Source organism: Liolophura sinensis, chromosome 8 (assembly GCF_032854445.1).
Source record: "Liolophura sinensis isolate JHLJ2023 chromosome 8, CUHK_Ljap_v2, whole genome shotgun sequence".
Taxonomy (NCBI): Eukaryota; Metazoa; Mollusca; class Polyplacophora; order Chitonida; family Chitonidae; genus Liolophura; species Liolophura sinensis.
Genome location: NC_088302.1, coordinates 5,478,275 through 5,505,805, shown reverse-complemented (window position 1 = coordinate 5,505,805; position 27,531 = coordinate 5,478,275). Strand labels below are relative to the sequence as shown.

Here is a 27,531-nt window from a genome sequence, read left to right as displayed (position 1 = left end):
CATAAGCAATGAGAGCAGATGAACCTTCCATGTTAGTGTCAAAGGGATTGAATTTTTGGAATTAATAATCATGTACCGTGCCATGTCCAATTCCACTGACAATGTTGTAATACTTGTACGTCATGTAGTCATTCCATGAGGCTAACCACCTTCCAATAAATTAAAGCTATGCTTAGACAAACTCGCTTTAGGTATTAAGTTTGGTGTTATCCTAAGGTTTTCATTAACATTCAGGACAAATTTAATGTGGTAACACTATGTTGTCACTACTGGTTGTTCTGGAAGTTCCACGAATGCTATGCTGAGGGCTGCCTACAAGGGGACACTGGACACAAGTGAAACTATGATGGCGACAGCTTTACGAGGCGCGAAATTCGTGAGGCAAAATCAGGCTTTAGAGCAGAATTTTTAGGTCATTCGATACGTGTACACTGCTGTTCACATATATATCCTATCATTTTGAAGACCATTCACATTAAGTGGTATTAAACAATAGCAGAATGAACAAGATTTTCTACATAAAATTGCCCACAAGCACAGGTGACCACTGTTATAGTACCAAATTTACAACAGAGCATGGGAGCGTACAAATTTCCTGTCTATGGCCAGGAAACCTCAACAACCTGAACCTAAACAAGGAATTATCCCATGTGTTAGGACAGCCGCTAACTTAAACAGAAAAAAGCTGCATATCACGAAACTGATTCTCTGCTCATCTTCAAAGTGTTGCCGTTTCAAACCCTGGATTCGAACATGAAAGTTTGAACACAACTTTCTTATCCCAAAATGTATAGGACTAGTTGATGGAAACATTGGGAGAGATGCCAGTCACTGAATGAATGATTATGGCTTAACGCCACATCAGCAAATATTTCGGCCATATCATCGCGATATAAGTCAAAGCATTTATTGTACATATGTTAAAAATCCAAATTACAACAGTTGACACCCACAAGTCTTTATGGTAATGCCTCCGGTTCTATCAGAATGCACACGTAGAATTCGAAACTCCTTAACTACATGTAACTGCTGTGTGAAGCCTGTCCCAGAGTTACCTCTGATAATCAGAAAATGCTGGGATGCTTCAGAGAAATACCTTCTACAAAAGAATACCAAATGTTTGAAAATCAGTTCTGCAACATTTATTGATTGATCACAAGTGCAAGAGTAAAATCTTAAGGTTCAATAAAATGGCACAGTCATATTAGGCCAGACTAAATATGGTGGACAATTAATAAGACTGAATTCTGTAAGCAAGTCATTGTTAAGTCACAATTTTAAGATAAAGTAAAGTAAAGTATGTTAAGACTGGGCTGGCATAAAGCTTATACAGATTCAGAGAAGTACCAGTTTTACAACACTCTACAAGCAGTGCGTCACTGAACAGGGCAGTCCAAATTATTTGTGCATGATTTGAGTTAAATTCAGCATCCACCCCTCAATCGAAGAACCAGGTGAAGTGTAGATTCCTTCTGGATGTTGTAGTCTGAAAGTGTGCGGCCATCTTCCAGCTGCTTTCCAGCAAAGATCAGACGCTGTTGGTCTGGGGGAATTCCCTCCTTGTCTTGGATCTTGGCCTTCACATTCTCGATGGTGTCAGATGCTTCTACTTCCAGAGTGATGGTCTTGCCAGTCAAGGTCTTGACAAAGATTTGCATGCCTCCCCTCAATCGAAGAACCAGATGAAGTGTAGATTCCTTCTGGATGTTGTAGTCTGAAAGTGTGCGGCCATCTTCCAGCTGCTTTCCAGCAAAGATCAGACGCTGTTGGTCTGGGGGAATTCCCTCCTTGTCTTGGATCTTGGCCTTCACATTCTCGATGGTGTCAGATGCTTCTACTTCCAGGGTGATGGTCTTGCCTGTCAGGGTCTTGACAAAGATTTGCATGCCTCCCCTCAATCGAAGAACCAGATGAAGTGTAGATTCCTTCTGGATGTTGTAGTCTGAAAGTGTGCGGCCATCTTCCAGCTGCTTTCCAGCAAAGATCAGACGCTGTTGGTCTGGGGGAATTCCCTCCTTGTCTTGGATCTTGGCCTTCACATTCTCGATGGTGTCAGATGCTTCTACTTCCAGGGTGATGGTCTTGCCTGTCAGGGTCTTGACAAAGATTTGCATGCCTCCCCTCAATCGAAGAACCAGATGAAGTGTAGATTCCTTCTGAATGTTGTAGTCTGAAAGTGTGCGGCCATCTTCCAGCTGCTTTCCAGCAAAGATCAGACGCTGTTGGTCTGGGGGAATTCCCTCCTTGTCTTGGATCTTGGCCTTCACATTCTCGATGGTGTCAGATGCTTCTACTTCCAGGGTGATGGTCTTGCCTGTCAGGGTCTTGACAAAGATTTGCATGCCTCCCCTCAATCGAAGAACCAGATGAAGTGTAGATTCCTTCTGGATGTTGTAGTCTGAAAGTGTGCGGCCATCTTCCAGCTGCTTTCCAGCAAAGATCAGACGCTGTTGGTCTGGGGGAATTCCCTCCTTGTCTTGGATCTTGGCCTTCACATTCTCGATGGTGTCAGATGCTTCTACTTCCAGGGTGATGGTCTTGCCTGTCAGGGTCTTGACAAAGATTTGCATGCCTCCCCTCAATCGAAGAACCAGATGAAGTGTAGATTCCTTCTGGATGTTGTAGTCTGAAAGTGTGCGGCCATCTTCCAGCTGCTTTCCAGCAAATATCAGACGCTGTTGGTCTGGGGGAATTCCCTCCTTGTCTTGGATCTTGGCCTTCACATTCTCGATGGTGTCAGATGCTTCTACTTCCAGGGTGATGGTCTTGCCTGTCAGGGTCTTGACAAAGATTTGCATGCCTCCCCTCAATCGAAGAACCAGATGAAGTGTAGATTCCTTCTGGATGTTGTAGTCTGAAAGTGTGCGGCCATCTTCCAGCTGCTTTCCAGCAAAGATCAGACGCTGTTGGTCTGGGGGAATTCCCTCCTTGTCTTGGATCTTGGCCTTCACATTCTCGATGGTGTCAGATGCTTCTACTTCCAGGGTGATGGTCTTGCCTGTCAGGGTCTTGACAAAGATTTGCATGCCTCCCCTCAATCGAAGAACCAGATGAAGTGTAGATTCCTTCTGGATGTTGTAGTCTGAAAGTGTGCGGCCATCTTCCAGCTGCTTTCCAGCAAAGATTAGACGCTGCTGATCTGGGGGAATTCCCTCCTTGTCTTGGATTTTAGCTTTCACATTCTCGATGGTATCAGATGCCTCCACTTCAAGGGTGATGGTTTTCCCAGTGAGGGTCTTCACAAAAATCTGCATTTTGGACTGAAAAGACAGATACGGAAAGGTTATTACCACACAAGCATACAGCAATACATGGGGTACTGCAACAGTAAGTTTTCTCATACAAATTTGGACTGGATCCACTCCCAAGAACTCTCAATCAATCCTTAGAAATGTTCTCGTATATCCTTGAAAATCTTTTCATAACAGACTTGTGAAAAGAGTCTCAATGACTAACGAGAGGATCAATCTAGTCTTTACAACGGCCAAAATCATTACTCCATTACATTTGTTTGTGCATACTGAAAAAAAAGTTTTTCCGAAGTTGAAAAAAAAATTCTGAGGACGTTAGTTTGCTTTGACCGATTCAACAGTTTTAAACGGCTAGATTAAACGGCCGTATCAGGAAATCGGTAGATTGCAGAAAATATGGTAGGGTTCGAGCCGGTTTGTTTTAGTTAAATTGTCCGCGCGGAAGTCCATTTGAGCACAGTTGGGCGTTACGGTAGGAACGTCCAGCTTAGCTCTGGACTGTGTCTGGCCGTTAGTGAATCACTAAATGGCGTCGCAGGTGAGGGGAAAATAGGCAATTTTTCATGACCGTTTAAAACTCATTGTTATCATTTTTCAAAGCTTCATGAGGTTTTCACTATTCTCAGCCACACCCTATAGTATTGTTTGTCACTTGATCAGAGTATTTTAGAGAAGAGAAAGTCTCAAATCTTACCAAGATCCAAAGCCAAACAACCTGTGGACAGAATATAAAATTTCGGTATGACGCAGCCCAATTGTTCTTGTCACATGACCAAGGAGGATTGTGGGTCCCCGTCTAAAATTTACTCTCGGAAAAAATACTGGATTGCTTGCAATTCTGCGCTTTGAAATAGTGATAAAATGCAGAACTATTTTCCTTATTGCATTGAATTGTTCGGGTTTCAAACCATAACTGAACATAAATGAAGGTGCGAGTGATGGACGATGAGAGGGCATACTTTTCAAAGAATAGATTTGATTGGTGGAAATAAACTTGTTCATGTTGCTGTAAGAACGCCATCAAAACCAAATAGATCGTCATATTTTGGATACAAAGTTATCACTGTCACGAATAATAATTAATAAAACTTACAGCTTGGTTCTAAAAGCCGCAACTGTTGCACATTTATTACAAAGAACTAGCGATGTCCCCCATTGCTCCTGTTGGTAGGGACGTGAGCTATCCAATAGGAATAGCCGACACAAACGTTAAAGGCAATCGTCAACAAGGTACGAAGCAGTCAGCGAATAGGCTTGCACCACGCGTTATCTCAAAGCGTCGTATTCGCCAGTGAACAGGAGTCGCGTGTTACACACGGCGTAACTGGGTATGTATTTGCAGCAAATTGGAAGAAATGTTCGTAATATGCCTGTCTTATAATGGTTAACAATTGGCTAGTTAATGATTGTTCTGTTGGAATGCTAAGAGGGATGCATCTTGTGTCTGACGATGGCGATGTTGCATCGAGAAGATAGGATAACCACTGAGTGATTTGACATGATCACTGTCAGATTTTGTCGCCCATGTTGAAGAGGAACTGTCCGACATGCTGACTGTGACTGGCACAATCCCATTATGTATCCAGTCACTATTTTCCTAAAAGCATGAAGTATGAAAAAGAGTAGCCTACATACACCGTCTCTTGAATGTAAAGTTTGTGTTTTTGTTGCTGGCATTATGTGTGATGTATTTATTGTATTTTTATTGCATGTAGCATTACATTAAGTCCTCTTAGCAGTAGCTGCCAGTGGAAAGTCATTGAACATTGCAACAGATAGATTTTTGTGAGAGGGAGCATGGCACTCCCGACTTTGAGAGAGAGGGAGTATTTTACTTTCGGCTTTCCAGGTATGCACTGCCGCAGAACACATTTTTATTCAAGTACACAACACTTCACTATTTTGGTACACCAATAATACACCTGGAAAGTGTACAGTTGATCGTGTCCGAAGGGGATGAAGAAAAGACATAGGCCTACATTTGTATACATGTATGCATCGGCCGACACATCCAGAGATTCATTCCTTTGTAGTTCAGACTACTCAGTATACAAGTAGATGATAAATAGCCCAACATCATTTCTAGAATAAAGTAATTATGTCAGCTCTCCCCAAGAGGAATGAATTGGAATGAACTTAATACATTTATTTCGTATCAACCTCTGTGGGGTTTTGTTTCAATAACTCACTCACTGACAATTTTATTCTGTACTTTCATTCCTTGTGATTTAATAGTAGAGTTGCAATATTATTTTTTTTATGGTACCTGCCTGATGTGATTGGTAAATTTTCTTTGACTTGTCTAAACATTTTCTTGGCCCGTCCAAACTTGTTAACAACTGCTGTCTTTGGGTTAAAAGATGATTAAACAGTTGTATGTTGAAAATCAGCTAAATCCAAATGTAAGGAGTACGTACCTTGGAAGACAACAATTTATTATTTTGTGGTTCAATTTTAGCAGTATATAGTATAATATGAAGTGTTTCTGTGCATATGTTGCTAGCTGTTCTGATGATATTTTTTACTCCATCTTCTCTCTTCACGAAATCATAGGTAGATGAAAATGTCATGAACTGGAATCCCGATGATACTTTAACACTGCTGGCTTTCAGTTCAAGGGAATTGAAATCAGACATTTGGAAACCATATTAGAATGATGAACGTAGAAGCAGAACTTGCAGTATAGTAACCAAAAGACCATTTTTGACCCTTTGCTACATCTTCTTCATGGCCAAACACTCAAGAACGTCACAAAGACAAATATCATAGTAGGCATTCTCCTCAGCTGTGGATTGTGGCACAGTAGCTTTTGCTGAAGCCTGGTGTGTCTGAAAACTAACACATGGTGGGAGAACAGCAAACACATGATTCGCTGTGGAGATTTACTTTTGACTTTGTAAGGGCTGTCTGCTTTAAATCTTGCATGTATGCCAGCTTTAGGGAACTTAGGGACACACACAGATCTTCAGGCAATATGCAGTAGGCTCTGTGTTATCTAATTTTCTAAGTGTTTTTACACCTGTGCGCGCCTTATCTGTAGCTTTGGAGTAACATATCGCAGAAGTTACTCACTACAGAGAATAACGCCACAGTGTGCAGATTTTTAATAAGGAAAATGTAAGCTGTTTGTTTAAAGGTAGGACATACCGTATTGAGAAATTCTTGTGTTTCAGCTGCTAAGCTATGTTTATCAGTTACATTCGATCTTTGTCTTCTGCAGCTGTGTTATAATCCTTGAAGATGAAGTTGTTAAGCTATACTGTCCTGTTGGTGCTTATGGGAGGCCTTGTTATTGGTGAGAAGTGAGCCTCCAGATATGATGATAATGATTATTTGTCAGACATAGAAGAGGAAGAACCCACCAAGTCCACACCCCCTACCCCAGAGTCAAAGGTATAAATAAAACAGATAAACCGCACACCTTAATAAATCCCACCAGTGAATATACCATGGCAGATAATGTGCTTCTCCAGAGGATTCTGAAAACAGGCCAATCTATATAACTTAAATACACATTGCCTTGTCTGGTTTCTTGTCAGTTTAATCAATCATAGTCCTACAGGTGAAATATTCAATAGGCATCAAAATTGGAGATGAGAGCAGTCTGATTGGTATTCATTTCTGAAATATAATGTTTACATTTTGTATAATTATCTAAATGTACATACAGGCATATGTGATCGTGAATATGTGTAAAAAGGAGCATTTAAAAGTACTTTTAGTTAACATAACACATTGTAGAGATCCCTTGTTGTGTGGCACTAGATCACAATTGGTTTTGGTTGCCCTCACTGCAGACAGCCTGGCCAGAAGAGCTTGAGCGCACACACAGACACTTAAGCACAAAGACTTTGGACTTGTTCATTCGTGGGGTCATGTTGAGAATATATTACGTGCCTTACGCATACAGTATACAACTTTCTGATTTCCGACTTAAGCTCAGCTTCTAGCGATCATGTTATTGGCTCAGACTACAATATATGTTACACCTTCACATGTACAGGGTTTGTGGTGATGTTAAATTTGGACTAAAATGCGATAACATGAAAGGATAATTGAGATCAACATTTATGTTGGCTTGGCTGGGCTGGGTAACATTAAAGCCTAGAAGATTCAGAACATGCTTATGCCATACAGTTGTTATAGTACCAAGGTTTGCTTTGCTCTGTGTGTTCACAGCCTGTCTATAAAGCACCAAGATCAACCCTAATGTGTACTTTGCAGAACCATTCTCCAACCCAGCAAATTATAAAAAACGGTGAGTGTATCATTTTTTTATCTATGAATTAAATGTTACTTCACGTTTGATACATGTGTGTGCTTTGTTAATGGGCATTTTATTGTAATAAATTATTATTAACAGGTTGATTATAATAAAACTTTCAGCAGCCTGTGGTAGAAAATCTTGATTTAATTCCACAGCTGTATCTATATGTGTTTGACACCGTCAGTTTCAGATGTCAGGTCTGTTGCACTTCTCCTGTACTTGCTTCACTTGCAGATGGATTGTTTCTCAGGCAAAGAAAGACGGTGTTGATGAAGCCATTGCCAAGTATGAAGGTAGGTGTCCCAGCTATTGTTCCTGACTTACATGTACATGTAGCCCAGACATCCGTTGTTTGTTCACTGAGTTGTGGATACTGATACAAGTCCACAACATCTGGCCTCTCTATGGAAAGTCACTGCACACAGTCGTACAGTTGATGAAAGTGTCTATATGAGTTGTTTGATTTGAAGGGTTTAACACACATCTGTGATGCAAATTTAAATGCAGTTCTTATGTATTTGGAAAAATTTTGCTTCTCAAACATGAAGTTCTTAGAAAACAAGTTCAGCGAGCAGCGCTACTCAGTAACATTCCTTCTGAGTATGTACAGGAGAAAGGGTTGACCTGTCATTGTCAGGACTTCCTCCATACAAGGAAGTCCAAATCACATGCCCTGCACACAAGAAATGCTCCAACACATAAATGTTTGACTTGAGTGTAAGCAATGGCTAACACCTGCATGGAGGAAGCAATGACTTGAGATGAGTAATAAAGTCTTTTTTTCACTACTAGCACTATGACGTGCTAAGTGGACCAAAATGTTCTTCCAGCTTAAGGATTCTTGGTACGCTAAGGGCTCTTACTTGTGTAGGAGATTTTTCTATTACTTGTATATGGGAAACCAGGAGTTATAACAGCTGCCTGTAGAGAAACTAATGGATCTCTGTGGACCAGTTAACTACTAAAAACCATATGTCGGAGAACTGAATGATTCTCTGAATCCTGTTATGGTCTTGTCAGTTTGTATAATTAGAGCAGTATACACTCATCGATTACTCAAGATCTTTTGTTAGTTGCAGACACCGCTATATGTGGGATATATCCTCTGGGAATTCAAACTATTAAGAAGCAACATATTACAGAATTTCAGCTGGAAACTTGAATGGTGAATGTTAAATTTATGCCAAATATGACAGATTTTGCACATTTGCTTGGAAATCTGGGAAATCTGGAAATGGCTAGGGATGACATTGTCATTCACACACATCTTTACTGGATGTGGTTTACGCCATGTCCATGTGGGACTGGGGGGATCTGTGTGAGTGAGACATGCAACACATATTTCGCTCCGATTTTGAATTCTGGTAGATGCTTGGATGTAGTCTTTCAAGTCCTGGAATTTATTATCTTAACACCTATGCAAATCCTGTATTATTATATCTTTTTTTTTTTTTGATATACCCCCTTCAGTAGGCGAAGCGTAATATGTTATAGCGACTTTGTCTGTCTGTGCGTCTGTCCGTATTCGTATCCAGGCTATAACTCCAACAGTTATCTGTCTAGAGTTTTAATTTTTGATGGATAGATAGATAGATAGACAGATGACGATGTGTCGCGACTCACATTTGTCCATTTTTGCAGTTGTTTTGGTGGATGCATAGATACACAGATGACGATGTGTCGCGACTCACATTTGTCCATTTTTGCAGTTGTCATGGTTACCAGATTGCCATTTCCCTATGTATACTATATAAATAGATATATATCGAGGCTATAACTCCCAATTGTTTTTCTCAGAGTTTTAAGTTTTGTTGGATACATAGATACACAGATGACGATGTGTCACTACTCACATTTGTCCATTATTGCAGTTATCATGATAACTAGATAGCCATTTTCCTTATGTATACTATATAAATAGATTTGATTTTCATGTCCGGCATGTTCAGACAACTTAAGTCGTCTGTCAGGTAAATTTAATTTCGTGAAACCTAATCCATGTGATATTTAGATTTTCATGAGTCATTATTTAAGTGAGTGAGAGACAGATATAATGTAGTGTTCATTTAATCAAAACTAACAGTTCATGACATTCATGGAACCTAGTGATCATGATGATAAGCCACATTTCGAAATGACCTTTGTGTGTGGGCAAAGTTTAGGGAGGTTAAATGAAAACTAAATTACTGCACAAGCATCATAGACCTCATTTTCATTTTCTCTACTGTGCCTAAACAAATCTACTTTTGTTAGCCCTAATCATATCAGTAATTGGTGGCACCTTATTGTTGTATGATGTGTAATGCTATATGTATTAGTCCGGTGTGAGAGTCAGTCTTTATAATCTGATTCATCACTCTCTATGAGGGTTAATTTTAAACACTGGTAATGATATGTACATGTGCTTGTCTATATAAACCAAGCAGAAACATTTAGTTTTGTCATTTGCCTTTTGCAATCATGTTGTTCTACTCTTCAATGGTTGGTAGTTGTTGTCATTGTCTCTCATCTAAATTCAGTCATGGTATCATGTCACCTGCTAGTGAACAACATTTGTCTTGCTGACAAAATATCATTTTCCTAAAATTATCTAGCCCTTGACCATAGAGATTGCATGTTCAAATGGACAACTCTTAATGCTTGGCTCAGACTTCACTTCATAGCTGTTTTTTTTTTTTGTTTTTTTCTTTGTGATGTCTGGGTTATAACGTTAGAAGGTGATAAGACTAAGGAGAAAAGCTTTGATTACTACAGTGGGCCCTGAATAAAGTGACCAAACAGTTAAGCTTATGTAACTTCAAACAAATAATTAAGTTTGCCAAAAAAAGTAGAAAAAAGCTCCGATCTGTTACATGTATATATTGTATCGTCAATTCTCTTTCACATGCTTAAATTTCATGTTCAGTCAACAAAATACCATAATGATAAGAATGGCATCTGAGTGCACTTTGTCTTGTGAGTTGTTTGCATTTATTGTGCAGATCACTCAGAATCTGTCAGGATATAGCTTTATCTGTTGTTATTGGGAAGCATCTGGTAGTGTCTAAGATGTAGTGAGACAGCTGTTGTATGCATATTTGTACATTTTCCCCATGCACAGCATCCTGGTCTTGAATTTACATAAATCTCTAATAATACATGCTGTACGATAACATAGGTGGGTGGAGTGCAGGGGAGGGATCGGTTATATGGCGCAGAGTTGAAGTGGGGGTAGGGGTTAGGACAGCTGTCACCTGGTTGATTACTGGTATACAGTCAACTTTTATGGCCAGTCACATGTGTTCCTCTCCTACACCTGGGGCTTGCTGTAACCCCCTTCATAATGACAAGCCGTTAATTGTACATGTATAATTATGAACTACATGTAATTAATCACATAATGGGCCATTCCAATAGGATGCTTTAATCAGTGTGCATTTTAACCAGACCCATCATTAGACAGTCAACTTGACTATGGATTAGTGACATGTGTAAGTGGCATGATTTAGCCAGCTGTCCTGTATGAAATGAGCTGACCTCAATTCTAGAAGCGATGATGTACCCATAATAGGCCCAAGGGAAGCAATTTCACAGTTTGAATAAACTGAGCTCTCTTATCATTTAATCAGTTAAAACTGCAATCAAATACATGAATTCAATTTCAGTATGATTTATCAATGCCTCAGGCCTAGCCACATGTATTGTCTTCAATATACTTAGTATACTTCAAGAGGAACTTGTGAATGCAGCTGTGGGTAATTTTACCTATTTAAAACTGAGGTCTTTTCTTGTATGCACTTTTACCATTTTTTCTAAAGTTCTCAGTGTTAGTCTTTCATAACCTCACGTCAGTATGCATGTTCTTTATTTTCAGGTAAATGGTCGTTTGAAGAGCCTGATGACAGTGCATTGAAAGGAGATTATGGCCTTGTGCTTAAGGTATGTTTTTACGGAGGAAGTACTTTTGGATGCATTCATAAATCATCATCCATTTTGCAGATTATCTTGAAAGTTTTGCAGAACATTTTGTTTATGATGTCACAAAGTACTTATTTTGAAACAGTAGTATGATGCTGAGGAAAACACATCATCTGTTTATCAGAAAACATCAATTCATTTATAATAAGGCCCAAGAGAGTGCAAATACTACTTTCCTGTGCATCGCAACAGCTTTATAAAAGACACATTTGTTTTGCAGTGTTTTATGAAATACATGTAAGTACATTCAGAGCTGGTGTAGACATTTAAATAAAACTGTATTACGAGGTGTTATTTAAAATTACATATTAATTTTACGCACTTACAATTACAGGTGATAATGTGGCTACTAACGTGTAACATTTGAAACTTCATTTTTTATACCTGACCACAATACTGTTGATAATAATAATAAGAGCAACTGGCTTGATAAGAATGTTAGAATTAAAGCATTGCATAAAAATGAATGAGAAGTTATCCTTATACAAACCGTGTGATGTTTCTGTTGATAATATTAGGAGATCATGTCGTAAATTTATTTAGTATGTACATTCACAATGTGTTAGTGTGTTAGAATCTTACCATAACAATTACCTGATAAATTTGTCTTACTGTGATTCTTCTCATTTTTGGGACAGATATTATTAGTGCTAAAAGCTATAAATTAAATTTCTCTGCCAGTTTTTTTTTTCTTTTTGGAAAAGTGAAGAAATGGATATGTTGTTCATTACATAGACTAGCAATGTGAGAAAAAAGAAGCTGTATCCCTGTATGCACTGGCTGAAAGGAGCAGCCAAAATCTCCCAAAAACTAAAAGAACTTGGGTAGTAGATTGATTGATTGATGGACTGTCAATTAACATGTATGTACAGCTGTACCACATGTCTTGATTTTTCAGTCCAAAGCCAAACATCATGCTATTTCAACAAAGCTCGACAAAGTTTTTGAATTTGAAGGGAAACCATTTATTGTTCAGTAAGTATATAGTTGGTGGTGAGAAAGATGCCAATTGATACCAAGTTATTAGTTTTTGGTTTTACAGATATGTACATGCATGTGTATCATTTGGATTCCATGGTCTGAAATGTTTAAGTTTTATATGCAATGTTTATCTTTTGAAACAAATAAAGTTGACAAATAAAGTGTAACGAAGTGTACAGAATATCAATAAAGGGTGCCACCATCGGAAGGGTGCATGGGTCTTCAGAATAGATACTTGAACTGTTGATACAGTAAGCCTGCTATATCGTTCACAGTTTTAAGTAGCCTTCAGATGCAGGGTCCTGGTTCATGTTGTGGTATCTGGAGTGGTTTTGCTGGTGATTTTGACTCTTATTAAGTATTTACAAAATTACAATAGGATTGTTGTACAGCTAGATTCATGCTCAACTCTGAAACAAATGGAAATAAATCTTAACACCGCTGAGGCTGATCTAGGCGTTTGGCTGAAGTTTGTACTACAGTTTTGTGGTGGTGCCTTCTAAGTTGAGAGCAGTGCTGACCTAGCTGTGATGGACATCAGAGAAAGCACCCCAGCTTGAATGCAGTGGTTCAATAATTTTACTGTATTGTATGAAAGAAACCAGAAAGAATCATCAGTTGTATGCAAGAAAGGCAAAGGAGTATAATTTAAATTCTTCAATTCTCATAAACCTAGAGAAAAAAATTATAGCTTAAGATTTGATTAATTTTTAGTTCGGTGAAATGCTGTCTTCTCATTCCCTTCAACCTTAGACATCCCTAATGAATTTTCCACTGACTCTGATATTTGTTATTTAGAAACTGCTGACTAAACTATAAAATGAACGACAAAAAATGTATTTGTATAATTTGGATAGTGTCTCTTAAGTAAGGTCTACTGGGGAGATGAAAGCAGTTTGGGCCGAGACGGTATGCTACTGTCTGACACTGTTGTTGAATATTGTTCCACAACACAGTGGCCCCTTGGCTATACATAACTTAATCATGGTAAACAATCTCAAAATGATGTCGTATGCAGTAGTTCTGTGTTATCATATGTCACTTCATGGAGTGAATGGGTAAAGGCTATGCCACAGGTAAGGCCGGGCAATCTGATAGCAACATGTTTGATTGGTTAAATTTTGAAGATGCATGCCTCATTGACACCAGCCATTTGTGCAGTATTGACACTTTGTTCTACATGTTATTCGATGAAATCTCATTAAAATAATAAAGTGTGATACTTTTCAGCCGGCTTGAGAATCCTGCTGTCGATTGAAATATGCTTAAGCCAGGTGCTGTCTTGTCCTTCAACAAAAACAAATGGTTTTCACATGTGGTATGAACTCCAGGTCAATAAATAAATAAATTTATGCAGAGTGTTTGAATTCAGTGCGTCAAGCTTTTATATTCCAGTGCGGTTATTTGTGTATACACCAGTTGGTATGATTTTCCAGGTATGAAGTACGGTTTAAGAATGGCATCGAGTGTGGAGGGGCCTATGTCAAACTGCTGTCAAAGAATAACAAAATGGATCTTGTAAGTCAATGTTAATTCTCATGGTTGAAAAAATACAGTTTTCCATGTCAAAATTCAATTCTATCTTCAGTATACCATGTGTCTGTTACAAAGCTGACCCTTACGGTTCAATGAACTTTAAAACCTTCTAAAATAGAATTCCACCATTCTCTGAAACTCAGTTGAAAACAATGGAAGCTTAGTATCTAAGGGCAGAATGCAACACCATTCATCCAAGAATACCGTAACCAAAGCCATGTGTTGCAAAAAAATTTCATCGAGTTTACTGGGCCTTTGTTGGCTCATTGAAGTAAAATGTTCCTCTAGCCCCTGCCAGTTAGTCCCCAAAATTGCAAACCAAGGTCTCACCATCGACAGGTTTGTCAGGTGTCTAGGGAAGATCGGTGTTACACTAGGAACTCCACCCATAAACTTCGAAGATATATCGTCTGTGAAAAATTCTGACTAGAGCATTAGATTAAATACAAATCAAATAATTTGATCTTTGCTGTTTTGCATGACACAGAGCTTAGTCTGGTCATCCTGAAGTGTACTTGTTCTCTTTCAGCCACTTGGATTAATCTAAACTTGATAGTGGTCATTGTATAATTGGGACCCTCGTTAACATGTTGTAAATACCAACCAGGTATACGAGTCCAGATGTTTTGTGTAGTTCACGTTTTCATTATTTTTGGGCAGAAACATTTCCACGACAAGACACCGTACACGATTATGTTTGGACCAGACAAGTGTGGGATGGATCACAAGGTTAGTGAATTCTACAATACTGACTACATCTACAGTGTTTAACTGAACCAATTCCTTAGTTTGGCCTTAAACGAAGGTCAGAACAAGGATGGGTCTTGTTCTATTTTCTTGTTTCTTGTTTTTTTGTATAAATTTCATTTGTATAAAACTTTTGGGCATGTTGTAAGTTTTACCTTAAATAATACAGTTTATGTATAGGATAGTGGTACCAGTGTATCCGTATTGAATTTCACTTGTCTGAACTATGTATAGGTGAGATTATTGTAACGATGTGGGACTTCATATTTCTAGGGTTGGACAGCTTGCTTAGTCCAAAACCACCATACATTGGGGCTGCTGGAAAAGCACACAGCGGTTTCTAAAGATACAAACCATTGTTCTGAAATCTTGATTTTCTTCTCCATTATACACATGCAATGTCCTAATTTAAATTGTGATTTTTTTTCTTTCAGCTTCACTTTATATTTAGGCACAAAAATCCTAAGACTGGAGCTTTTGAAGTAAGTATAAATGCGTATGTTGCACAATTTATAAAGTTTTTTGGGTTTTAATGGATTATGTGGTCTGTTATTTCCTGTGAAGGGTCTTCATAGAGTCTGTGAAGTGACGACTACAAGAAGAATTGTAATACGTCAGTAATACATAGCATTGAGACAGCTATCAAGTTAGTGCAGATAAAAACCTATGTGTTATTGTTTACAGGAAAAGCATGCCAAGAAACCAAGTTCCAACATTGATGCCTACTTCTCTGACAAGAAAACACATCTCTTCACACTGAGTAAGTCTTACACGTACCTAAACCTCATGTAACTAAAGCTCATTCTCAAACGTCTTTCAGGTTGTAACAGAAATTCTCTAATGTTCCAGTAGATGTGGTGATCAGGACATGATTGACTGCGCGAGAATGGCAACCTGTATACAGTCATTGTTGTCTGAGCTTAACAGACAGTTTTGGAGCCTCTGTGGCCGAGGCCCAAGAGCCTCTCACCAGTGTAGTGGCTTATGTAAGGTCTGCCAGCAACCTGCAGATGGTTGTGGTTTTCCCCAGATTTCCCCAGTTTCCTCCTACTGATAAGTGAAAGTGTAATATTCTTGAGTACGCTACAGCCTAAAACATCAATAAAATAAATGACCAGATAAGTGCATTGACGTGTGAGCTCATACACCACTGTTTGTGTACTTTTTTTCCCCTCAGTTGTAAACCCTGACAACACGTTTGAAGTGTACATTGACCAGAACCTTGTTAACAGTGGAAGTCTCCTGGAGGATGTCTCGTAAGGAATTCAAAAGCTATAGTTCATCTACAGCTGTACTTATTTATGTGTACTTCATATCAAAACAACATGTCTTTGTTTCCCAAGTATCATGTGCTCTCCTGGTTGTGTAAGCTTAAACTGCTCATCTAATAGGGAAATGGGATGCCTTTGTGTAAAAGTTAACTCATGCTAACAGATATGCTAACTGGATAAATGACCTTGTGATGGGTATTCAAAAAAAAAGGGTTGCTGGAGAATGTCTTTGACATAATTGATCTGTTTTGATATGATGGTAGTTTTGTTTGTTCATTTATGTGTGTTTTGTTGCAAATATAACAGTCTTAGCCTTCCATCCCTGACAGACCCCCAGTCAACCCTCCCAAGGAGATTCAAGATGTCAATGATAAGAAACCCGATGACTGGGATGAACGTGAAAAGTAAGCTCATGTGCCTCCTATATGTGACATGTACGTGTAGTAAAGCATGACTGGGATGAACGTGAAAAGTAAGCTCCTGTGCCTCCTGTATGTGACATGTACGTGTAGTAAAGCATGACTGGGATGAACGTGAAAAGTAAGCTCCTGTGCCTCCTGTATGTGACATGTACGCGTAGTAAAGCATGACGCATGTAAATGTATCATTTACATGCAGTAGATGCGTTTATTTCATACTGTATGTTTTTCAGAAATTTATACTTACAGTAGTCTTCAGTACGGTGTAAAACACCAATGATATAAATAAATCATTTACACAACAACAAAGGTAAGCAGTGTGTTTATTTTCATTATCAACTTTTCCAAGATATCCCACAACACAACATGCCATGAATAAAACAACTAAACTTTCTACATTATACAGTTAATTAACACTTCATTGGTCCTGGATTCAAATCTAGCTCTTGCTGGATTGTTCATCTGCTCCCTTATCCAGCCAGGTCATGTGGCTATCGTCTGACTAATTCACCTTTTCTCTGTTCCTGTAGGATCCCAGATCCAGATGCTGAAAAGCCAGATGATTGGTGAGTACCAATTCTTTGCTTGGAGGATATTTTATAAATACTGTAATTCTTCAACCTTTTTGCAGTATGTTTATTTAAACATTTTCTGAGGACATTATTCTGTCTAGACTAACAAAATTATACTTTTTGTGAAGCCCTGAAATGGGCGAATCCAACCAGTGTAGTTTTGTCTCCAAAATCGAACTTGAAATATGCTGTAAATGGTGCTGAAAGTTGAACTTTCTTATTCGAAAAAGTTGAGGGAATATGGTAGTCATGCCCATCCATTCATTCTACAGGTAACTGTGGTACAAATTGATACACAGATTTTCAGAAGCTGTAATGAATATAATACCTGCCTTTCTATCATAACCGGGTACAGAAACAAGTATTACTAACCTCCTTTTACTTCAGGTTTTGTTTGCTATCGCTGATAACTGGTATGATATAATGCTAAGTCCTATGTCATAATTTATGGGATAAATTGTACCATGCAATCATACACATTACTCACTAAACATTCCATCTAAAATGTGGAATTTTGGCAGTACAATGCTATACAAAACAAGCTCATGGGTGATGGCTGAATTTTGTCTCTAACTCAGGGATGAGACTCAGCCTGAGAAGATTGAGGACCCAGATGCTGTGAAGCCTTCTGATTGGCTGGATGATGAGAATGAGCTGATATCCGACCCCGATGCTGAGAAACCAGAAGACTGGTGAGTGTCACAGCAGAATGGACTAATTAGTGCATGGCTGTTTGAAATTTGGCCAGTTTGCTGCTTAGATTCATTCAGGTAATTGGCCGAGTGGTTGTGATACTTCCCTGTCAATGACCCCTTGTCACACGTGGTTGAGTTTGCCAGTAATTCGCCAAAGGTTGGTGGTTTACTGAAGCACTCCAGTTTAAAAACTTGCTATGGCGTTCAGGAACAATCTGAGAAATAACTTCATGTACACACTCCTCGTGGAGAAAGTTATTGTGTGCTTGTGATACTGCTGGATGAATTATGTTTTGTAATGATAACACATACTGATGATTAGGTGAATCATTCATGGTTATTGATATATCCGTCAATCTGAGTTTTCAGGGATGAAGATATGGACGGAGAATGGGAGGCTCCAATGATTAGTGAGTAAAGTATATCTGCCTATCTTATTTTGTCTTTCATAAATGAACTTGTACACATGAAAAGTTAGGCCAAAGGATGCATTCTATACTATATATACATTCTATATACTATATGTTTTATTGTACCGAAAAAAAATCGCTGAACGTGTACATCAGTAGTGAGCAAGAATCGTTAAGCAAATCGTTTAATTTACAAACAAGCAAATGTCGGAGCACACAAAGGGAAATAACTGCAATCGAATGAATGCATGAGGATGTTGGATATTGGCACTTGATTGTTTGCTATTGCGTCATGAACATGGGGTCATGACGTCTCTTTGCTTGAACACACACATGGCCGTGCATCATGTTTTGTGGAATATTTTGTGACTACATGTATGTATTCACAATGAAAGCCAAGAATCCCTAAAATGAGCTGTAATAATATTTTTTAGCACGTTCACACAAATATTTCCTCACATAATATAATATGCATTGAATTGGGATAAAAAATATCCTTTTTAATACAAGTTTACATTTTGACCTGTAGGTAACCCTAAATGCAAGGAAGTGAGTGGCTGTGGAGAATGGAAAGTGCCCATGATAAAGAACCCACTGTACAAAGGCAAATGGAAGCCTCCTCAGATAGAGAATCCAAACTACAAGGTAACACTGAAATCTTGGGCAGGTGTGTTCATCAGAAAATATATCACTAACATGATCAGATTGAATTCAGAGCCTGAAATCTGGAAGTAACTTGATGTTACCTTGGTTTTGTTTTGTTAAAAACTATGATGTTTGTTTGTTTTGTATTTTTTGGGGGATTTTGGGATTTGTTTTTTTTATGATTCGAATTTGTCCGGCATCTAGCATCTGTTGAAGTCTTTCATCAAAATTGTTGTAAATGAGAATCTAGTGTCATCAAACATTGTTTCTACATGTGAATGATTTTATTGTATTCAACTTGATCTCAATGTTTTGTTTTTTTTTTATTTTTTTTTTTGTTTACAGGGTGTATGGAAGGCCAGACTAATCCCTAATCCAGATTACTTTGAAGATTTACAACCTTACAAAATGACACCTGTAGTAAGTGCGCTGTGATCCCCACCACTGCCATTGTAATTTGCAATTCCCGGAAAATGTTGCTCATTTAAAAGTGTTGTAATTTATATGTTTAAATTCCAGTATACCAAACTTGCAACATACATTTTATTTATCATGTGGATGAAGTAAAAGTGTAATACCTCAAGAAAACTTTGAGTGATTGACTTTGAATTCCACCTTGGGTGTGTCCTCCCTCAGTAGGATATCATTGTTTTGTAGGCAGCATTAGGCTTGGAGCTGTGGTCCATGACTGAAGACATCATATTTGACAACTTCCTGGTGACAGATGACAAGGCCATAGCTGATGAATGGGCTGCTGATACCTGGGAGGTGAAGCAGAGTGAGGAGAGGGCTCTGATAGCTTCAGGGGTAAGATTATAACCACACTAGCGGTAGTCAAATGCTCTCCAAGGGAGTGAACCAGTGATGTGATGAATATTACTTATTTCGATTTTTAACAACATACAATTTAGATAATTTTTGAAATTATTAATGTTTTATTTTTAATAAATCGTACTCGGCATGGGGAGCATTAAAGGAAAGTTCTCAGATTTATTTCATGCTTTTTAGTGAACTTAAAAGTTTGGAAATTAGAAGGCAATACTTAAGTTAAAAGTTCACAAGGCAATATTCGTCATGTTCACTTGTCAAATTTAATTAGTGGGATCATTCCATTTCTCAAGCTACGTTCAGACAGTGCTGGAATCGCACAAAAAAGTACTTGTTCTATTTTCATTTGGTTAGTCGAATTTGACTGGTTGACTCAACAATGTCATCTCAGTGAATTGGGGTTTGTGAGTAATTTATAAGTTTCAAAATATCTACTAGTTCTTCACTTGATTTCTTGTATTTAACTGTCTACGTGGTTTGTTTTAAATGAGTTACCTTGTTTCCTTGAAGTTTTGGCACATTTGAGAACATAGGAACTTTCTACAAACATTGTAAATATGAACATTTACAAACATAAAGCATATGTAAATTACAATCTGGGACAATCCAAAAGATGATTTCAGCCTCATAAATTTGAGGAAATGGTCAACTTGAAACTTAGTTGTTATTGTTGGAGAGCTTAACACATGAGAAGTCGGATCTCTAAGTCAGGAGGGTTGTCAGGTACTTGATGAGGCCTGGTGGATTTTTCTACCAGTAAACGTAACGACATATATGTCAAATCTTTAAGTATGACATAAACACCAGTGCAGTATATCAGTCAAGATAACAGGTGGTGGGGATATGGAAATTGGTATCAGCTAAATTGTTTCCATGTCTGCCTCATAAAAACTTTTGAGTGAAGGCAAGCAGTGTGCTTTCTGTGTTTTCTCCGTCAGCAATTGATGTGAGCAGTGTCAGTGAATGACCAAGCAAAGATAAGACATGAATGTATGAATGTAAAAGCAAACTGTTGAACCGGTGTCTATGTGTTGAGACTTGGGAAATCTTTCATATTTGTTTCTTAAATCAGTATCAGATGTATTCCCTGACGAATAAGCTCTGATCATTTGTTTTTATGCCTCGTGTCCAATCAAAATGAATCATAATTCTCAGAACATGGAGCTTTATTACAACTGTCCTTCAATTGTGACAATAGCTGTGATATTGATGCAGTATTGCCATAATGACATTAAGCCATAATCATTCATTTAGTTGTGACAAATACATGGACTTGATTTCAATGTTCTCAGCTAACCTGATCTACTTATGCCTTGATTCCAGAAAAGTTTAGTAGATGCAGTTGTAGATGTAACAAAAGACAGACCTTGGCTGTGGGCAGTATTCCTCATTGTTATTGTCCTGCCCATTGTCCTTATCATAGCCTACTGTTGTTTCTCAGGCTCCAAGGTAAGCGTGTGAAACAAGGCCCTATAGCTGGTGTTTATTGTGTTGTTGTTGTAACCAGTACTACTTGCCAGCAGGTTGAAGAAGTCAGAATGTCAAGGCAGGGATTAGCTAAAACCTTTTTATTTATAACCCAATTTTTATCAGGGTTGATTTTCATTAATCAGTGAAATTGTGTGTTTAATAAACTGTCCGTTGATTGTGAACAACTTTTCTTTGGGAGAAAACACAAAATTTGCACATGAAGATCACTGTTAAATCTTCCATTCATGGCCCTGTTTGAAAACTGACCAATCATCCTGCTAGCAACTTTTATACATATTCATTCATTATCTCATTATTATTTATATTTATTTTCTTTGGTTTTGTTTCGTTTTTCTTTTTCCTACCACCCAGGGATTTTTCCAGTCCTTAATGGATGCCACTGAGGGTCGTCCATGGCTATGGGCTGTCTATGCCGTAGTCCTTCTGCTGCCCATTGTGCTTCTATCTATCTTTTTGTGCCCTAAAGCTGGGCCTATCAAGGTGTGTCATTAGTTTGGCTCTTGGGTTCTGTCTTGTGTCTACATATTCTTAGCTGCCTATTCATTCAGTACACTTATTATGGATACATTTCAAACTAGGACCAAAATTTAACTTATCTATTTAGATGCAGTGGGCACAAAAGGACAGAGTTCTCCAAAGTATGTCTGTTGTGCATGAATTGTTACCGTCCGTCCGTCTGTCTGTTTGTTCATTTCCTTGTTAATACTCAATTTCTTGAACTTTTTATACCAGGTTAACCAAACTTACCCACTCTTGTACTTCAAAAAAATGAAAACGACCATTGTCTGTTTTTTTTAAGGTCAGTCACGTTGATGAAGGAAAATTTTGGTTGTCTCCTGAACTTAGACTGAAAAACAAAGTTGACGAATTCATGTCACTTGTACCTTGTAGTTTGAAGAGAGAACTTGTAGAAAGTTGCAGACCTTTTGGAGTTATTTTTATCAAGCTTATTGTGGTCCCTCCCTCAATGCTCCCTGTCTTATTCCTTCCCAAATTATAACACATGTACACTGCAAAGAATCCTATAAAATTTCTGGTAAATGAGCCTATTTTGCAAGAGCCTCCTTAATTTGAATTACCTGACAGGCAGTATGTTCCAATATTCATTTTATTTACATGTAACTAGCATTACAGTTCTACACTTGTGTTGATGAGTGAATTATTCCCTGTGACTTTTATTGCAGCTGCTGTACATGACTTGCATGGGTGTTTATTGTGAATGAATTATTCCTCTTTCCTTTATCTGTAGAACTGTTGTGGCTTTGGAATTTGTTAGGATGTCTTTGTGTTCTCTAAAACAAATTTTAAATCTCTGCATCATCATTAGAGATTTTGTATGTTTGTTCAATTTTTTGTATATTCATGTTTGTTACTTTTACGATCTATGCTTTGAACTTCTTCAGCATTATAAAGTTTTATGTTTATGCAAATCTGTATAAAATCATGATAACACTTTTGTCATTAGCACATACACAGTCTCTTCAGTTGTCCTGTTTTTACTCAGTTATTGCACACATGAAAAGTTTGCATACATTACAGTTTTGTCTGTTAATTAGAGCAGCTGTACGTTTATATTTAATTCAGTTGGCGCATTAAGACTACAAATCCATTGTTCATAGTCACAGTTTACAAATGGATGTTCAGTTGTTTTAATATATATATACTGTCTCTCCTGCTAGCCGGAGGATATTGCCGCAGCTCATAAGAAAACAGACAAGTCTTCACCCGATGATGTTGCAGAAGATGAGACAGGGGAGGGAACTGAGGAAGGTGGTGAGGATGTAGACGCCTCTGGAGATGCATCGGGAAGTGCAAAGAAAAAGAAATCCAGTAAAGCTCAGTTAGAAGAAAACCTGGAGGTTTGTAAGATTTCAGAGTATTCATTTGTTACCTTATGTATCTGGCTTTGCTAATATTTCTGATGGTTGTCAGTTAGTATGTCTGTATAATCATGGTCAAATAGTTGAACTCTGTGAAAATTTTTTTCGGATCAACTTTTTATAAATCACTTTTGTACTACAGATTGTCTGTAGACAGATTCTTGAATTTCTCTGAAATATTTTGTGAACCTTGTTCAAAAAAAAAAAATGAATAGCTTTATGTGATCCGTTTCCCGTCTTCAGACACCACTGTGGAATGACATCTTTCTCTTGGTGGTTGAGATTTGTGGATCAGCATACATGCTGTTGTTTTTGTAGGATAATGAAGAAGATAATGAAGGAGATGAGGAGGACGAGGCAGAAGAACAAACAGTCTCTGGTTCACCTAAGTAAGAAAATGTACATTAAACTCTAAATGATTTAGACGCGACAGGGTGGGGGTTCTCACAAATTGCTGTGGCTAAAAGACGTGATTTTACAGTAGGTGTCAACGGCACCTTGTCTCGCCTACATCTTCATGACCTCGCAAGACCCCTGATTTGCTGATTGGGCTTACTGTTGTTCTCACAAAAAGATTGTATCAGAGAACTTTTTTTCTGCCAACATGGCACGCACATTTAGCTCACTGTGAGGTGGAAATTATGTCACGTGAGAAAGTTTGTCAGTTGCTTGCTAAAAGCCAGTGGTTCCACTTGTTTCCTCTTCCCATTAAATCAACAGCATAACATATAAAATATATCTGTCTATCACTCTTAGCAGAAGTTTTTTCTTATAATTGAACACAATAAAATTACAACTGCATATAAAGAAAACATTAAGTGGAAAACACAAAATGACTGGGAGGTGTTTTGTCTGCTTTTGTTGGCCTTTGTTTGATAAAAATTGGTAACAATGGTTTTACTTATTTCTGTTATGGAATAATGTTACTTTTATATGTGTCAGTATTCAATAATTTTAGCCAAAAATTCGCAACAGTTTGGGCCGGATGGTTTTAAGATAGTTATGTTTTAATTTTGCAGGAAATCGCCCAGGAGAAGGAAAGCCAGGAAGGATTAAGCATGGATTCTATGTAAACAATCTCTCATCATTGTTCCATCATCATGTAGGTGCCTCATGATATTGTCTGGCCTTGATACAAAACTTGTACTTGGTCCTTGGCAACACTCATTGATACAACAGAGTATAAACTCATTTGAAGCTTGGATTTCTAGAAAAAAGAAAAACAATCTATGATAAAAAACATCAAGAATCTTCCTTTTGCACATCGTAGTGATTGTTTCTTCTGCGTAGCCTCATTGCCTGGCCTTAAAGTCGTTCAAATAACATAAAATTTGTATGCTTTACACGCTTCTATCTCTGGTCGCCAAAGCAAGGATTAACAGTTGTGTAGACCATTGCAAATATTAAGTATAGATAACCTAATGCGAATGTTCCGAAATGGAACTGATAATTTCACTAAATAAAATTTTGAAATTAAAGTAAACTAAAGATGTGCTGAGTGAAAGAAACAAGCATTCGATTAGCAAGTGGTTGTGAACAGAAACATCATTTGTCAACATGGAAACAAATTTTTACGTTCTGCATGAATGCTATTTTTTAAGGGCTGATTACTTATCATCTGCCCTTATCATCAGCAATAAAAAGATTCAAAGCTTTCCAACAATACTGCTAGTCTGTAAAGGTAAGGTGTAACTTATTCTCATTTCCCAATTAGTTTTAAGTCACTTGTAAATGCACATGTATTTATTATTGTGTATATTTTGATAGCTTCTGTGCAAATTTCATTCCTTGGTACCATTTTTATATTCATTGCTTGGTCATGTTATGTTGTCATATGTCTGTAACCTCAAAAATAGCTTGTTATATTCATGAGGTTTACCTGTCTATATGAGTATTTTCCTGCTATTTGTTCATATACCCAACGTTTTAAGATCTATACACCAGGAAAATCAATGTAAACCATTCAACCTGGAAATGACAATGCATGTCATCAGGCTTATTCTTTTGTTTGTTTTATTTTTTTTCTTCAGTGTTTGTATGTTTTTTGCGTGTACATGTATAAAGATACAAGATTTTGCCTCTAAAATGCTGAGTGTTTCTATGTATGGCTATGTATCCTGTGTAGGTTCCAATAAAGCACAGTGTTATATTTCAACACACTGCTGTGTGTTCCAGCACACTACTGTGTGACTCAGTGGTGTTCATATCACTGGGAACCATCAGACAATCTCTTAAGAACAAGAGACAAAACCAGAAGAGTGGTAATGTTTGTCATTGCTTCATTGTTTATCGTGTGTTAAAACGCTGAAAGGTTATTTGTCATACCAACAAAATCAAAATCAAGTTACATCCTTTGTAAGCAGTTCTATGTGGATATTGAGATGCCAGAGTTCTGAAACCATCTGCCCGATATAACCACATATACCTGTATTTACCTGAACTAAAACCTAGCTGTTTTGGCCTGTAAAGCTTGAGAGGTGAGAGGGATGTCTCTGTGAAGGCGAGATGACTGTGAAGAAAACCCAGGTGTAGAGGAGACTCCTGCAGATAATTTGGTTACGTGTAAGATGCAAGAAGTTTGAGAAGAGAAGAAGGAAATAGAAAGCTGCTCAGTGAGATAGTTGACAGTAGATAGAATTACGCCAAGCACTACTTTGTATTGAATGTCCATAATAAGGTAGTCAGACAAAATGTGATGAATTGTTGTTTATTGTACTCAGATGGAATATACATTGTAATATATGTATTCAGCCACAAAATTTGTTGTGATAGATAATTATTAAAGGGCAAATGTATAATCTGATGATTGTATTATGCAACCAGATATAAGTGTATACAAGTGTTCGGAGGGCCTGCCCCCGTTGATATTGTTCTAAAATAAGCCTCTTGTGAAATCCACAATGTGTAAACGATTTATGTATCTGGACTATGAGTATGTATGTGTGCATATATGAAATGTTAAAGGGAGGTAATTCTTGTGCAGGTCCGATTTTTTTTTTTTAGTTGAAGTGTACTTTGCTCAGTTTTGTAATTTTGAATTTCATACTATCACCAGCAGAATAATGTCTACAACACAACTTTGCCATGGATTGTTAGTTTTAGAAACAAGGTAGTCATCAAAGACAATGTCTCTGCCTTGAGATAAACTTGCTTGTAATTGATAATTAATGAGTAAGTCATGGGTCATTAAAACCTGGGTTTTAAAATTTTTTTCCGAGTTCTTCTGTAGTGCATAATGATGACATACAGTTGAGTTGAGGCCCGGAAGGATTTCGGTCAGCTTCCCTTTGGATTCCTAACTTCAGCTGAAAAATAAATTCTGTTTATTTATCATTTTGAGACATCTATTCAGGTGGAATAAAGAATTTATAAAGTGTATGCGACTGTTGCTGAATGTTGTGTTTTTCAACATATTAGCGCTTCAGCTGGGATGAATGTAAATGTCAGGATATTCATGTACAGTAGTTAGGATCTTGAAATTATATTATGTATTCAGACTTGTGTAATAATAAAAGGACTGCAGGTGATGATTGTGAGATGCTCTACTGCAGTGTAAAAGTTCAGGGTTTTCTCCATTACTCTTCAGTCTTCTGGGCGGGCAAAACTTTGAAAGCAGTACATTTTGGATGTGAGTGTGTAAACGGTACAAGCTTACACAAAGTTATCAGTACTTTTAGTGAACCAGGGTGTTGCTTTTATGTTTCACCTGTGAGCAAATCCACATCAACATTGAGATTTCAACATGGTTGAATCCGAGTGATGTTATTTGGGGCATTTCAGCATCAAGATACGTCATGTTAAACTGCTTTCACTGATTACTTGCTTCGCAGTTACTGGTCATTATGACAGATGTCAAGATTATATAGGTAAAGGAAAATGGGAAGAGAGGGGGAAATGGCACAGAGTCTCAATAGGTACTCCCCTGACCACAGCTGAACTTGGGGGAGATTGATTCTTCCCTGCAATTCGAACATAATCATTTCAGCTACATGTAGATGCAGATCCTCTGTAAATTATGAAACCCACAGGACAGGAAACTATGAAACCCACAGGGCAGGAAATGTTATTGTAGATGAACTACAAATACATTTCATAAATACCTTTAACACTTCATCTCTTGCATATATAAGCTTGCTGCTTCTGTAGATCATGGATGAAGGTTAGCTGTGGTTTCAAATGTATTTGCAGTGTAACAAAAGTCCTATGACAATAGTGGCAATATACTTCAGTGATGCCTCACTATAATGCCATCTGAAGAAAGGACTCCGTGTCCTGCAGTCAGGGTATATACGAGCAGATAAAGCAAGTTTGTGCATGAATGTAGTTAGATCTACTGGTTAATCTGGTAATTATTAAATCCACAGATGAGTTACTGTATAGAAGCACAATATTGTGGTACAAAACGAATTTAAAAGAAAAAAAACGCATACACACACAATTTACATGAAATCAATATACATAATGGGCATTTTTTGTTTGTATAATTTAACCTTATTGCGTTGATGTGTCATACTGGACTAAAACTTTGGTGCTCTAGAGCTAGGTTCCATCCTTGTCACTGTTAATGTAGAGTTCTGTTAA

General features: G+C 37.8%; 2 protein-coding genes across 2 annotated transcripts; one reads left to right on the top strand and one right to left on the bottom strand.

The window, feature by feature from the left end:
* Positions 1–1,127: 1,127 nt before the first annotated feature.
* Positions 1,128–4,058, bottom strand: LOC135473846 (polyubiquitin-C-like). Its single transcript, XM_064753765.1, has 2 exons — positions 3,946–4,058; positions 1,128–3,260 (listed from the first exon to the last, which is right to left on the bottom strand). The coding sequence occupies exon 2, from the start codon at positions 3,252–3,254 to the stop codon at positions 1,425–1,427; it is 1,830 nt and encodes a 609-aa protein (XP_064609835.1). The 5' UTR covers positions 3,255–3,260; positions 3,946–4,058; the 3' UTR covers positions 1,128–1,424.
* Positions 4,059–4,396: 338 nt separating this feature from the next.
* LOC135472457 (calnexin-like) lies at positions 4,397–26,485 on the top strand. The gene is made up of 22 exons (XM_064751974.1): positions 4,397–4,481; positions 6,592–6,644; positions 7,451–7,509; positions 7,753–7,811; positions 11,372–11,436; positions 12,374–12,450; positions 13,893–13,974; positions 14,653–14,721; positions 15,174–15,221; positions 15,424–15,499; positions 15,917–15,995; positions 16,340–16,414; positions 16,960–16,995; positions 17,580–17,693; positions 18,066–18,106; positions 18,636–18,751; positions 19,097–19,171; positions 19,409–19,558; positions 20,903–21,028; positions 22,750–22,929; positions 23,269–23,339; positions 23,970–26,485. The coding sequence occupies exons 1-22, from the start codon at positions 4,397–4,399 to the stop codon at positions 24,004–24,006; spliced, it is 1,773 nt and encodes a 590-aa protein (XP_064608044.1). The 3' UTR covers positions 24,007–26,485.
* The last annotated feature ends 1,046 nt before the right edge of the window (positions 26,486–27,531 follow it).